The following is a 14,246-nucleotide window of genomic DNA, read 5'->3' as shown; positions in this document are numbered from 1 at the left end:
TGTGGACATTCACCTATTTTTTTTAATCCTTGTGTAAGGAACATCACTGTTCCTCAGGTTTACTCCTTTGTGTCTCTGTCAGTTTTCTTCTATATAATCTTTACACCGGTTAATTTTGCTGACTAGGGTGTTTCTTAATAAAATTCCTATTCTAATGCAGTTCACCATTTTCTACTCTGACAGTTAACTCAGCAAAACCAGTGACAAAGCTTCTACACTGTGCAACCTATCACATGACATCCCACCGTTTTGTGCAACTCTAATGTTACCTTTGAAGTTATCTTTGAAGAAGGAACTATTATGCAGCCTTCGAGCTACTAAGCACTTCCAACATTTCCAACACACACTCCAAAATATACCATAAATGATCAAGTAATAGGTTAGTATGACAAAGGCTATTTAAACTTCTTTTATAGTTCACAGAATCAAAAGAATAATATAGGCTGAAAGAGGCTTCTGGAGATCAACTAATCCTAACTCTCTGCTCAAAGCAGGTCCAACTTAAAAGCATATTGCTCAGGGCCTTGTCCGGTCAAGGTCTGAGTATATCCAGGTTTTAATTCTGACTATGAGATTTGTAACACATAGCATACTAAAATTCCAAATGAAACAGTTCAAACTAATTATCATCTGGCTAAAGACAGGCACTTAGGACACACTCTTCACAAAAATGCTTTGTGATACAGTCAGTAGTTTGACAGGTATCTTATGCAAGCATTTGTGAATGTGCAAATTTGTCAAACCTGTGAATAGGAGCAGGTTTCCGAAAAGTCACATGAAAAATAGCAATTTAGTAAAACTGTTCTTGGGAAAAACAAAAACAAAAACCAAAACCCAGAAACTAAATGCCATCGCAGATTTTCAAAGCTCATCTAGTTTTCCCATGTCCAAAGAATAAGCTCAACTGAAAATAGAAGACCTTATTGTTATCCATCTATTTTTAAAAAGTAAATATCATATCATCTATACTCTAACTGCCTTCAACAGTTTTAGTTTGGCAATCACACCACAAAGTAAGTTTACACAGAAGTCCAAAATAATTTCTGCCCAAAAAAGGTCTATTTGTACACCCACTTACACCATCAATAAAAAGGCTAACATACAAAAGATGGTGAAAACTAACAACACTTAACAAAACAGAACTGCTTGGTACATCTCCAGAATACTTGTATTATTACGAGTCTTATGGTATTAGAAAGCAATTTCCACTGTTTTCTAGTAACATAATTTCAGCATGCCAGCTAGCTGCCCATCGTGTCTACTCTTCCCTCAGCTGTTCTTCATTTGCAAAACATATAGCTTATGTCTAATGCTGTTAAATTCAGGCATCTATCAAAAATACACTAGCACCAACAAAAACCAGCATGTGAATTGCTGCTCTGTTCATCTCCCTGAAATAAGCGATACATTTTTATGTCTATATTTCTACTGACCTCAAGAAAAGACTGATTTAGCTTTTTTTTGAAACCATTCCCTTGAACAATACAGATAGTATAAGTATTTTTTCAGCAACTACCTTGAGATACACACTGACAAGATCTCAGTGCCCCAGCGCTGCCCTAATGAGTCTGTAGCTACGTGGTGTAATTCCATTAACTTGAGAGATGGAGGGAGGAATCCAAAAAAAAAATAATTCAAAATGCAAACCTTGAAAACACACTACAGAATTTCAGATTCATTCATATTAGGAGATAAAGAAAGAGTAACATTATCCTTCCCAGTTCTTCAATGTTTCCATGTATTTAGAAGTAATACATATTTATAGGTAAATGCAACATTTCAGGTATCTACATTTTTTTTTGGTAGTACACAATGTCGAACAGTGGGATAATACACTTTACGTGGCATTCTACAGATTAACCTTACTTAAAGCTCATACATCCATTCTCTCTTATTAGAAAGTAATGGAAAATCACTTACCTCTAACTAGAGTTCTTTGAAGGTAGTATCCTCCTTAGATCCCCTATCTTGGGTTGTGTCGCCTGCTGCAAGTTCCCTCAGGAGCTGACTAGCAAGGTCTAAAAAGTTTTACATTCCCTTCTATAAGCCCTATTAGCGCATGTGTGAAGTTTTTGATTTCTCACTTGTACCCTTTTACCTACACCTACTAAATCGCTATCATCTATGGATCAATGGAGGATACTACCTTCAGAGAATTCCATTTAGAAACAGGCGATTTTTCCCTTCTCCAAAAGCAAGTATCCTCCATATCTCCCCACTGTTGGAAACTACAAAACTAAAAATTACATCTGCTATAGATAAAACAAATGCAGGGTGGAGAATCAACTGAATATAATCAGCATATGAATTTAAAAAGCTCAAAAATTGAAGCATTAATACAAATTGCGACCATGTAACTGTGTAACAAAAATCTTAAAACTATTTTCTTCAATGTAGTAAACCCAGTAAATGCTGATTTACAGGAGAAATATCAAATACTACTAAAAGTAATCTGATATTTAAATTCTTAATTGTTAAAGCTTTCTATATTTTTACAAAGGTGTTTTTTTTAACATTCCACTATAGACTTCTCTACCAGGAAAAAAATTTAATTTGAGACACAAGTACAATGCATTGTTACATGCAGAATACAACTGCATGAACGGAATAGTTTTCATTACTTCAATAGATCAGAAAACTCTCATTATTGAATAAGAATTACTATAAAAAATTTTGGTAAGGAATATTTCTAGAAATGAGTTTTAAAAGGTGAAAAGGGAAACCATCTGTGTGAAAGATCAATCTGTATCAATACAGCTTAAATTAGACGGATAGTTCTAAAAATGTTAATGCAATCTTAAAAAGAATTCAAAGGATTTCACTTAACTTGAATCCTTTTTGTGAGACTAATGTCACTCATCTTTACTACTTCTCAAGACTGGTATTTAAAGTTCTAAAGTCTGTAGTACTTTGAACATACACTGCACTTTAACCTAATTCTAACAATTCTTTTCTTAACAGAATTACTGTTAAGAATTATGGATTATTATTGCTCAAAAATATTGCTAACTGACTAAATACAAAAGGAAAACTATTTTATATATAATAAGTAATCCTGGTAAGCCAATTACAGAACAAGTGCTTGTTTAAAACAACCTTTACTGAAAGAATTGTTTGATTTTTCCTTCTCCCAACTTCATCCATAGCACAGGTATTTAAAGCCACAACAGTGGAATTTCACAGTTTGTAATCACTTCTTTTCAGAGGGGGTGGAAAAATAAAATAAAGAACTTCCACAGATTTACTAAGCAATATATATGCTTGCCAACATCAGTAATGCTGGAGCAGAAGTGACCAAGAACACACATGTACAATAGGATTTTTTATTATCATTAAATCGCTTGTTAAAAGCATATGGTATTTGAGAAGTGAACTTTAAAACCCACAGCAACAACATGGTAATTAAATAAAAATTTTAAGTCACCATTCTGTTGTTTCACTAAGACCTTCAACAATGCTATGAAAATTTAGCAGATGTGCCAATAAAGAGAACAACTCAAATAAAACTTAGTGATCTCATAAAAATATCTCATGTAAATGGTGAAGATTTTATCAGGAAGAAAATAATTGATTACTGCAGCCTTAAGGCAATAAAGTTGCATTTCCCCATCCCTTATACATGCACCAGTAGGACTCATTGAAGGGCAAAAGAAAAAAAAGAACAAAACAAAAAATAAACCAAAAAGCCAAAAAAAAATCTTCTAGAACTTGCTAGCTGGTTCACTGCACAAAGACGAACACCCCAAGATGGAGTATCTAGGATGATACTTACCATGTAACAAATTATACCACTGTCGCATTATGTATTCTATGTGTGTATGGATGCACTATTAGTCAGCATAATAGTACACACCACGCTAGCAAACGCCTGGCTGGAGCCGTACGGCCGGATCACCAAAGGAATATCCAGGTAAGTGTCGATTCTCCAGCCTTCATAGCCACATTCTAGACACCTTACATAGTCCTTCAGTTTGCCTTGATACAGCTGATTTATAAGATCGGCCTAAAACAAAGAGATATTCAACAGAGCTTTAAACAAATGAAACAGAACATTTTTACTTTCTTTAGTTTTACAAGAAAATGCCTTTTTAAATTAAGCCTTAATTGCACAGCTACACATTTAGAATACCATTCCCCAGCAGGACATCCACCTCTTGATTTCTTGTTTTCCCCAAATGAGCTTCTGAAACCACGTTAAGTTTCACAGTGTATTGAACAGTCAGGTCTTAAGAGTGACTAGAAAACTACCAAAATTAAAGTTTATTTTTTGAAACCAAGCCTGACCTTGCAGACTTGTTAACAAACGTGATACTGCAGTCCCTCCCTGTGTCTCCAGAGGTAGGAGCACAAAGATAAATTACATATTTACCAATCTACAGATCTGAAAATCGGCCTACAACAAGTTGACCACATGCCAGAACATAGCGCGTGTTCCAAATACATTCCTAACTTTCTCCTACATTAGAAAAGCGCGCTTGCGCTTCAAGAGCCCTCAACAGAGCCTAATAGATACTGACAGCAAGGAACCTGTCACAGGAGTTACACAATCACTTGCTGTTCTTAACATAAAGATTAAGTATCCAGAGTTCAGAATATTCCACTCTTAACTGGGGGAGGAACACCTAAGCAACACACTTCTGAAAGTTGTACATTATAGTAGCTTGACTATTGCATTAAACACAGAAACTGGTAACCATTGCAGACTTTCAACAACCTGGTATTTAAAACTCAGTTAACATCTGTCACACTCATCCTTAAAAAAAACAAAACACCAACAAACACACACACAAAAAACCAAAAACAAACAAACAAAAAAACCCCACCACAACAATACCACACTGCTGAACGAACAGGAGAGACTTTTTATACGCTTACCTGCTCTGTTTGCTTCCATTTCTGCTCCAAAGCATCAAACATGACTCTACAAAGCTCCTGTACATCATGTTGCTGCCATGCTGTTAGAAATTGAAATAGATCTTAATTAATTCTGTTAGCAGCCCCAATACTAACTGTAATCTGAAAATACTTCCTAAAAAGCTATCAATTTGTTTAAGTATGTACCTGTTTACTACACTATTCACTATTGGGCCAGTGTTCAATTCCACAAGCAGCTGCCTCTCAAGTTAAGTCAGAAAAACAAGCAGCCGGCTTGCTGACAATGCTCATACATAAACAAGAACTGCATACACAAGCAGGAATATATAAAAAAAACACAGAAATGCTAATATGCACTGTTTTAAGATAAACTGGTTTTGACTTATTTCCCACTTTGCACTGATTCTCTGAAACTCAATTTTCAACTCCTTATCCTCATGTGATTACTCCAAGAAAAGTTAGCAGGTTATGGGGCAAAATTACACTATACAAGTGTCAAAAAGACAAATAGTGTTTGATTTTATGCAATTATCCATATTATTTTCTACTTAAGTGGAAACATGCATTTGATATTGGTGATTCAAAATAGATGCAAGTTTCTCATGAAGAGCTACTTCTTTAGAAAAATATAACAACTGTAATGATAGCTTAACAACAAAAAAATAATGCTTTTTACTTTAACTTTACTTTAACAGCTGAAAACTCACAGACGTAATTGCTTTAAAAATCAAAACACACACCACGACAAAGTATCCATCTTTTAGGCTACTTTGTTTCCAGTGAAACTAAGTGGATTCTAATAATTATTTTTAATTATTCCAGTATTTTTTCCCCCCATTGACAGCAGTTTAAGCCCCTAAAAGACAGCTGGCTGAAGCAAACGACACAAGCTTAATAGCTGCACATTACCCTCACTACTATCCCATCCAAAACTCCGTGTAACATCTGTTGTTTCAATTGCTCTTTTTTTGCTGGTCTGCAGTAAAACAAACAGTCTTTGAAGCTGGTAGGGAATACTTGTCACAGGATCCTCTTCAGATTCTTCAAATTCCCATCTATTCACAACACAGAGGCATTTCACAATTAAAAAAGCTTTGAAAACAGTACTAAAAAAGGGATTTAAATCAGCATTTATTACATTTTCAAGAGGTCTGCCAGGTTACAGAGGTTAACTGAAGCTCTGCTTCTTGGGAAAAGTCAAATGAAATTGCTTTCTGCTTCTGTAGTAAATTACATTCTTTAAATGTACAAATCTAACACAAACGAAATAATTTTGAAGCCATTCACTGCACAAATAGAGACATGGACTATACTTAGTATGAAATTTAATTTCAAGCTTGATGTTTTCAAGATGGGGCAAATTCTTTAAAAAGCTTGTCCGTGCCACAACCAGTAACATATCTCAGTATTTTAATAAGAATCTGAAGCTTTTAAACAGACATTATTTGCAATAGTTTATCCAGCTTGACTTCAAGTATGCCCTTCAGTATCCAAACAAGGAGATTTTGACAGGACTTATTCAAAAAGGTCTCCCACCAATATATCCCAGCACAAATTTAAGAACAGGTTTTGATTACATATACTCACTTATACAATGCATTTCTAAATTCAGGAGTCATGAAAAGTGTTTGTAGAAGGCTGTTCAAGTAGCAAGTCATTGCTTGATTTACTAGCCCCACATAACCTAAAAATACAAGGAGAATGAGATGGAAATAACACAAAAAGATGCAAAATCACTTCAAGAATTACAACATTTGACAAGAAAACTATTCTGTGATAATGTTTATTTAAGAACTGCATCTATCTGTTGTCATTTACTGTTATTTATACTGTAAAAATTAAGGGAATATTACAATTGCTCACTTTCAGAAAGCAGTAGTTTACACAACTACAACAGTTGTTAATAGTTTACACAACAGAAATAATCTCCCTGAATGACATGAAGCTATTTCAGTGATCACGAATAATGTTGCACAATATTAACCAATATTTAAAGTTGAATGCTGCACCAACGGGGAAATAACTGTAAATATTTTAAAAGCAGATTTAAATATTTTACAGAATAAAACAGAATTTGTTAAGAAACAGTTATGTAGTAGTAGCTTACTTATGCTTGATGTAAACTAAAAATATCCTAGTTATAATTTAAACATAATTTTATCTGCATTTGTTTGTACTATCATCTCAGAGCTATAAATAAAAAAGAAATCTCTGAAGTGCCTACACACGTATCTTCTAAAACCTTCTCCCATAAAAAGCAATTAAAACTGTCAGTTTCAGTGTCATTTTTATTAGCTGAAAAGGGAATTGTTTACTTATATCCACCTTACTGTAATGTTAAGATTTTATCTAAAATATTAATATACAATATTAATAATAGTTGATAAGCAAGCAGCATATACTGAAACGTAGTGTAATAAATAAATTAAATATGCCTATTTATACTCTGAAGCCTCCGGTAAGTATTAAAAATAAAAGAAATCTCAGTTCCATATTAGTAATGAAAAGGCAGCTACTTCATGCGAAACACAGGCAACTTCTGCGAAGAGGCTGAATTAGAACACAGGCATTTTATTTATTACACTATACAGCCCGTCTTTTCACAGTTACATTAAATGAAAAATAGATATGTGCCAGATAAGCTTTCTTATCTCTCAAAAAAACCTTGAACGTGCACAAACTGGTGTAACATAAATGCTGTCTTTGTGTCTGCTCAACAAATTTATTATGAGGAGTTTGTCTTATTACTGAGATATAACTTGCTGTGCACCAGCCTGGGATCGCTCCCGGAACCTGTCCTGGCACTGACCTGCATGGCAGAGCTGCTTGTCCCCCACAGGGGGACTCCCTGTCCCATCCCCATCTCCCCAGAGGGACTCTCTGTCCCCCCCGAGACAGACTCCCCACTGCTTCGGGTCACCAGGCAGCAGAGGATGAACCTCTTGGGGAACCACGGTGCAGGCAGAGAAACTGCAACTACAGCAGAAGACTTCAGCTAATGCAGAGTGCAGAGATTTGGCAACAGCCCCTCTAAAACAGAGTATCAAATACTCATTAAGCTGAGAGTGAATACAGCTTGAGGTGAACTGCTTTTGGTAATATGATTCTGACTACTCAGCCAGGGACACAGCAGTAGATTAATACGGAAAAAGAGAGCCCCCAAAAGAGAGTTTGACTTGCGCTGGCCCACGTAAGAAAAGGATGGATACAGTTCTTCCATTCCCAAAGTGATATGAAAATATCATTAGAAATCATAATGGATAACGAAGTAGTGATGTGCGGGGTTTTTTTTAATAAATTGCAATTTATTTCAAAAACCATGAAGTGCTATTTGAAAATACGCTAAAATAATGACAAATTAGCATTGCCTTTGCAAGAGAGAACACCATACCTGTTTCTGATTTGCTCAGGACTGAAGAATAAGAATAGCTTTGACTGACATAGTCATTGGTACAGCCAACAGAGACTTCTCTTGGAAGAGGACCTATAAATCTGTCTTGTGCACTGTCTTCTGTTGTACCTGACGTCTCCTGAAACCAGAAATACACTAGTTTTATGCAAAAATTAGACAACAAATTCTAAGTGAAGCACTTCTTTCCCACATGGCAATCAGTTTTGCCAAGTGCATCACACAAATTTTACTAAATTCCAGATATACGGCTGCTTGTGTAACACTAATTCTGCCCTCCAAATCTCAGCGCTTTGAGAAATCATTCTTCACATGAAAGGAAGCAAATGCCCTTTAGAATACTGTATAATCAAATATAGTACTATAACGCGTACAACAAGCAACTTTGCAATTAGTTATCTCCTATGTCTCAAGTTTTCTGCACTGAAATAGAGTAAGATTTTTTTCATATACAAAAATTACAATTTAATATTCTTTCAGAATCATCCTCAAATTTTGATCTCAGTTATTTAGACAAGGGATTTTTTTCCCTTTCAGATAATTCAGTCCTAAGTAGGCCAGCATTATGCTGACATGAGAGATGAGTAATAAATCTTAATATACCACTAGTCTATCCAAACCCTGATTTAAATAAATTGCAGCTGTGTTTATCTTTCACTGCATCACATATTTGAGAAATAGGAAACTTTAAGTATTTTGTTATTGCAGACAGTTGCTTCTAGCAAAACTGACAACTCTTATAATAGTTTTTTCCTTAAAGGTACATTCGGAAGCAGGTGACTGCTGTTGATACAGGACTGCTGTTTCTGAGAATTCTGTCAGAGTGGCCCAATATTGCTTTCAAACACCCAGAGGAAAAGGATTAGGTATATGATTAAACCTGTATTGTTAAGAGTTCTCTCTAAACGTGTGAAAGATTAATTAATTATATAACCTTAGAAAATTACAGCAAAGCATCACATAAATATTTGACAAGCATGAATAAAAAGTGACAGTAAATCATTACTAATGGCATCAGTCCTACTCAGGAGAAACCTAGAAGTGTAAAACAGTAGTCTAGAAGTCTGTTGAGACAGTTCCTGAAGCTTATGGTATGAAATATATAGCCCAATTTTATTTCATTTTCTGATCTCATAAGAGCAATACACAGAACATGTCTCTCCCCGCTAACACTATTGCTCATGTAGCTGAGTGAATATTTTACTTACTGGCATTATATGAGGCTGCTCACCATCTCTCTCTGTCAAATGCAGAAAGTTCTTCTTCCCTGGCTCAAAACCAGCATCAAGAATAGTTTTGTCACTGTTCTGGTCTACTGGAGTCTGCTAAAAATAAACCACAACACTTTAAAACCAACAACCCACAAACATACCTATACACAATTAACAGATTCCATCCAAGTATAATACACTGCTTTAAGTAGCTTCTGACACACAAAGATGAAATGAAAATAACTAACAATCCAATATAAACAAAACATACCCATCATTAATACTGAAAGAACTTCGGAACAGTTTAAGAAACAGTGTAAATTAAGTATTACAGTACAGTCTAAACCTTAGAAATTGGTTAATCTATTCAGGAATCAAGACATTAGTCTACAAGCTTCTTGCAGAACATCAAACCATCTAATGTCCTATACAGCTTGCATACACTTTTTAAAAGAAAAAAAAAAATAGTCAAGCATAAACAAGAACTGAAATAAAATAATGTCTGTTTCTTAAGGAATCTTACAAAGTTTTATAGGTGCATCTATAGAAAGCATATTAACTAAAACCAATGTTGATTTCCAATAAAGCTCCTAAGTTATATTAATCATAATTTTGGGGTGTATAATAAATTAAAATAGGTATAATAAACATGGAAAGTCACTACACAACAGGCTTCTGTTGAGAATAAAATATTTCTCAAAGACCACCACAGGAAACAGATTAATTATCACAGGTATTATCAATAAAAATACATGTTGATAATGAAAACTAGCATTACATCTGAATGACCGTATTAGTTTATTTTGTTTAATGAATAAATACATGTATCAATTAAGAGCACCTCTTGAGATTAAAATGTAGATATAATACAAAATAAAATTCTACCAAATAAAAATGGTGGTATCAGTCTGCTCTGGCACACCTACTATGAATTTTTACAGGAATTAAATGAGCACTACACAATATAGACAGCACTTTTCTACAATGTAAAGGTTTAAATGTTTGCTATCAAGAGGAAATAAAAAGCACTTTTGCCATACCGTATCAGTTACATTATCTCCATTTCCCCAAACCAAATCAAAAGTTCCATTTGCGTAGCCCACTTTTGAAGCCACATCTTCAAACAGCCTTTTAAGTGGGGTGGAAGCTGGCAGGTTCAAGGTAACACGCTCATTCACCGCCTTGGAATTTGTGGTATCTTGTATTATACACAGCACCCTGGGTTCCTCAGCAGCACTTTCCACCTGAAATGACAGCAGGCAACAAGTCATGAGTAAAGTCAAGAACATTCTGAAGTTTAATTGAAAAAAATCAAAACAAGCCTTCCCCAATAAAATGTAGTATACTTTTACAACCTAAGGATCCTAAAACTGGCTGTTATTTTTGAAATCAGGTGTAAGAAAGTTAAGAACCTTCCAGTTTTGGAAAACATACATAAAAACAAGCTCAATTTTTATAGAACAAGAAGGAATTTGTGTGGGTGAATCACTGTATAGAGATACACTGGCTCAAGTTCTAGATAGATTTTCAGCCAGTAAGCAGAGAGAAGTCTGCTTCAAATCAGGAACAGACTTTTAAATCATCACTTCAAGCTCATTTTTTGCTTTGACATGATCATAAGTGATAGGACAAGTGGAAATGGCCTCAAGTTGTGCCAGATGAGCTTTAGATTGGATATTAGGAAAAAATTCTTCATGGAAAGGGTTGTCGGGCATTGGAACACGCTGCCCAGGGAAGTGGTGGAGTCACCATACCTGGAGGCGTTTAAAAGGCGTTTAGATGAGGTTCTTAGGGACATGGTTTAGTGCTAGAGTTAGGTTAGGTTATGGTTGGACTCGATGATCCTGAGGGTCTCTTCCAACTGAAATTATTCTATGATTCTGCTGAGGTAGAAGTATAACGTCTGTGATTTTTAGAAATGCTACCCAGAAGATCTGCAAGCTTCCAAATAATCTTGGAAGCTGACCATTAAACAATAAGTTTCATAATCAAGCCACCAACTTTATTCTACTAAATCCACTGCTGCAAGACTCACAGGAGAAATTCTTCTGCCTAAACAGCATTAAGAAAATTAACATTACCAAATGGCTACTAGATAAAGTGAAGACTTTAAGCAGCAACTTCAATATATCCGAATTGTAACTATCTTGAATGAAGGTGGCAACAGAATAGTGATAAAATTTTATGGACCCAGGTAAGCCAAGAAAACGGTGTTTTCCCAACACTGAAAACCCAGGAAGTCAAAGACCTAAGCACAATCAACAAATTCTCCCAATTATCCAAAGCTGTAGAATAATAACGAGTAACTAATATTTAAACACAGGTCACACAAGAAAGCCTCAGGTCAGTAAAAGGAATAATTAGTCCCCAAGGACTCAGCCTTTTCAACTTTTAACACACAGAAAAAGCATTAGTAATGCATGTCAGAGCACTCAAATCTCAGTCCATGGCTAAAGGGCACATCACCTAAAAAATACATGCAGTGCTATCACAATCTTTAGTGGATAAAAACACTAACAGAAAGAACAATGTTCACGCTAAAACTGTCAGCCTGTCATGACCATATTTTAGAGAATAAAGAACTACAAAGAACTAAACAACTTCAGCATTTCTACACAACCAGCCTCTACACAACACAGATGACCACCAGCAAAGTAGATATAGTCCCTTATGAGAGCTCTTATGTCAGTAAGCCTAAACCTAAACAGAAACATTTTAGTTGATGCTGTGTCCCTTCATTTTACAAAATTTCAAGATCAGCTTCATCTTACACATAACTATAAAATGACATGTTAGCTGACTGCAGTGTCTGTTCCTATCATAAACAGAAGAAAGTTAGCAGAGAAGGGCAAATAAAACCACACACCCCTCAATCTGTATTACCTTACTTTGCTTTAGACTCTGATTTTTCTTAAGATTTAAAGGTCAATTTCTGTAAGTTTATCAAATGTACTATTCTGTGTGGAAACCTTCATTAACTGCACGCTCAAAAAGATTCAAGGCACCATTTCCAGCGAGTCTGCAACACTTCATCTCCATGCATTTAAACTTTACTGAAGAATTTTAGGTTTATGAACTACTACGCAAGAAGACAGACGAACTATTCCTGAAACATTAACCAGACATTATAAAGAAAACACAATTTAGAAGTCAAAGTCATTTTGACATATTATGTCCTCACTTTCACACACAGCCCCCACAGAGACACACAGGGCTGTACTTAAATAGACTAAAATTAAATTTTGCCAATGATTACTTCTCCTGGGTTCTTTCCTTTGAATTTCCCAGCAGAGCTCCATTTTTCTCTCTCTCTCTTTTTTTTTTTTTCCTAAACAACAAGCACACACTTTGTCTGTTTCATCATGTGGTTACAAAAGAGAAGCTGAAGCTTGTTCAGTGGTCTGCTTGCTTGATTTTTCTGGAGAAGATAAGCAGCAGCTAAACCTCAACAAACCCATAAGCTCAACCTACACTTCTGACCCAGATTCCCTTGCAATGGCAGAGACTTGCTCCAGGTGGAAGCCCACACTCCTCTACAGAACAGTGCGGAGAGGTGAAGAGCCATTTGCTACTATTCATACAGCTTCATCTAGGAAAATGTAAGTTAACTCAGATTTAGTGATTCCCACAGTAATTTTGTACAGACCACACAACTTGAACTGACACTGTATATGAGCATGTCAGGAACAGAAGTTCTCCAATGGAGACTCAATTCCTCACTGTCCTACCACCTGCACATAACCAACACGTTTGGTCCCCTCCTCTCTGCAGGAGACACCTATAAATTCAACTCCACCTCACATTTTCTCCACTGCCCTTGATAGTGAATCAGTTGTGACTTACATGGGAGTTGCTACTGAAAATAATTAGACACACAGTATCTGACGTATGGAAATAACATTAAGCAAACAAATCATAGAAAATTACAGAAGATTTGCTGGTTGAGTTGCTGGATGTTTTGTCAGACAAATCTTCTCTTCCTTGTTCACAGATGTAATTCGGACAGACTGAACTGGTTTAACTCAGGGTTAGTATAGCAAAGGGTATTAAGCCATCATTTGTGCTGCCACTGCTTCAAGTTGTTCATAGTAAATAGATAGAGCAAAAATAACCTCAGTCCTATTCATAGCCAGCATTCCCTATATCATCTGAACTATCAGGCAACAATGTAAACATCTTTTTTTGTGGCAACTTTACTATAAAAATAGCATAAAAGGCAATACTGGCCTCTAAAACCTATTTTGACCAGCTGTTATCAAACCAAGTCCACAAAGTAAACACAAAACTTAATTTTAATCATTACATAATCTGATATATTCTGACAACTACACAATTCCATGTTTTTAATGAAAGGCTACAGAGGCCCAAACGCACACACACTAGTGTAAAAGCATCTAAACACATACTAAATTTGAAGCTTCTACTGTTAAGACTGCATTTAATACGTATATAATCTTTGTATTCAAGAACATGCACAAAAAATTCAATAGCTCATGCTCATGTTAAGAAATAAACCAAAGCTACAGTATCATGCTTGTTACTATGTATCTTGGTTATCATTTTATAAAGTTGGTTTCATCTGTCTACCTGTGAAAATTTCTTCTTCATTTCAGCAAAAATACTTTGTCTGCAACTCCAAAACATATCCTGTAGTATATAAAAACAAAATTATCAAGTCATAATCCTTTAAATTGTCTTTTTTGCATAAAGTCAGTTTTATAGTGTAAGTAAAATATGATTACTGAGGCCCA

At 35.3% G+C, this 14,246-nt stretch overlaps 1 protein-coding gene across 4 annotated transcripts in view; it reads right to left on the bottom strand.

The window, feature by feature from the left end:
• Positions 1 to 14,246, bottom strand: part of USP47 (ubiquitin specific peptidase 47) — a 58,881-nt gene that overhangs the window by 28,322 nt on the left and 16,313 nt on the right. Inside the window, exons 2-9 of one of the 4 annotated variants that reach the window (XM_082059165.1) lie at positions 14,083 to 14,142; positions 10,536 to 10,739; positions 9,493 to 9,609; positions 8,267 to 8,405; positions 6,463 to 6,559; positions 5,785 to 5,930; positions 4,876 to 4,955; positions 3,854 to 4,003 (exon numbers count right to left, since the gene is read on the bottom strand). In XM_082059165.1, the coding sequence (XP_081915291.1) occupies positions 3,854 to 4,003; positions 4,876 to 4,955; positions 5,785 to 5,930; positions 6,463 to 6,559; positions 8,267 to 8,405; positions 9,493 to 9,609; positions 10,536 to 10,739; positions 14,083 to 14,142 (993 nt within the window). The remainder of the gene's footprint in view (positions 1 to 3,853; positions 4,004 to 4,875; positions 4,956 to 5,784; positions 5,931 to 6,462; positions 6,560 to 8,266; positions 8,406 to 9,492; positions 9,610 to 10,535; positions 10,740 to 14,082; positions 14,143 to 14,246) is intronic. The other 3 variants (XM_082059166.1, XM_082059167.1, XM_082059168.1) reach the window with 3 other exon arrangements.

The sequence above is a fragment of the Streptopelia decaocto genome, assembly GCF_964273445.1.
Source record: "Streptopelia decaocto genome assembly, chromosome: 7".
In the NCBI taxonomy this organism is placed as follows: Eukaryota; Metazoa; Chordata; class Aves; order Columbiformes; family Columbidae; genus Streptopelia; species Streptopelia decaocto.
The sequence above is the reverse complement of the archived record's forward strand: the minus strand, read 5'-3'. Positions and strand labels throughout refer to the sequence as shown.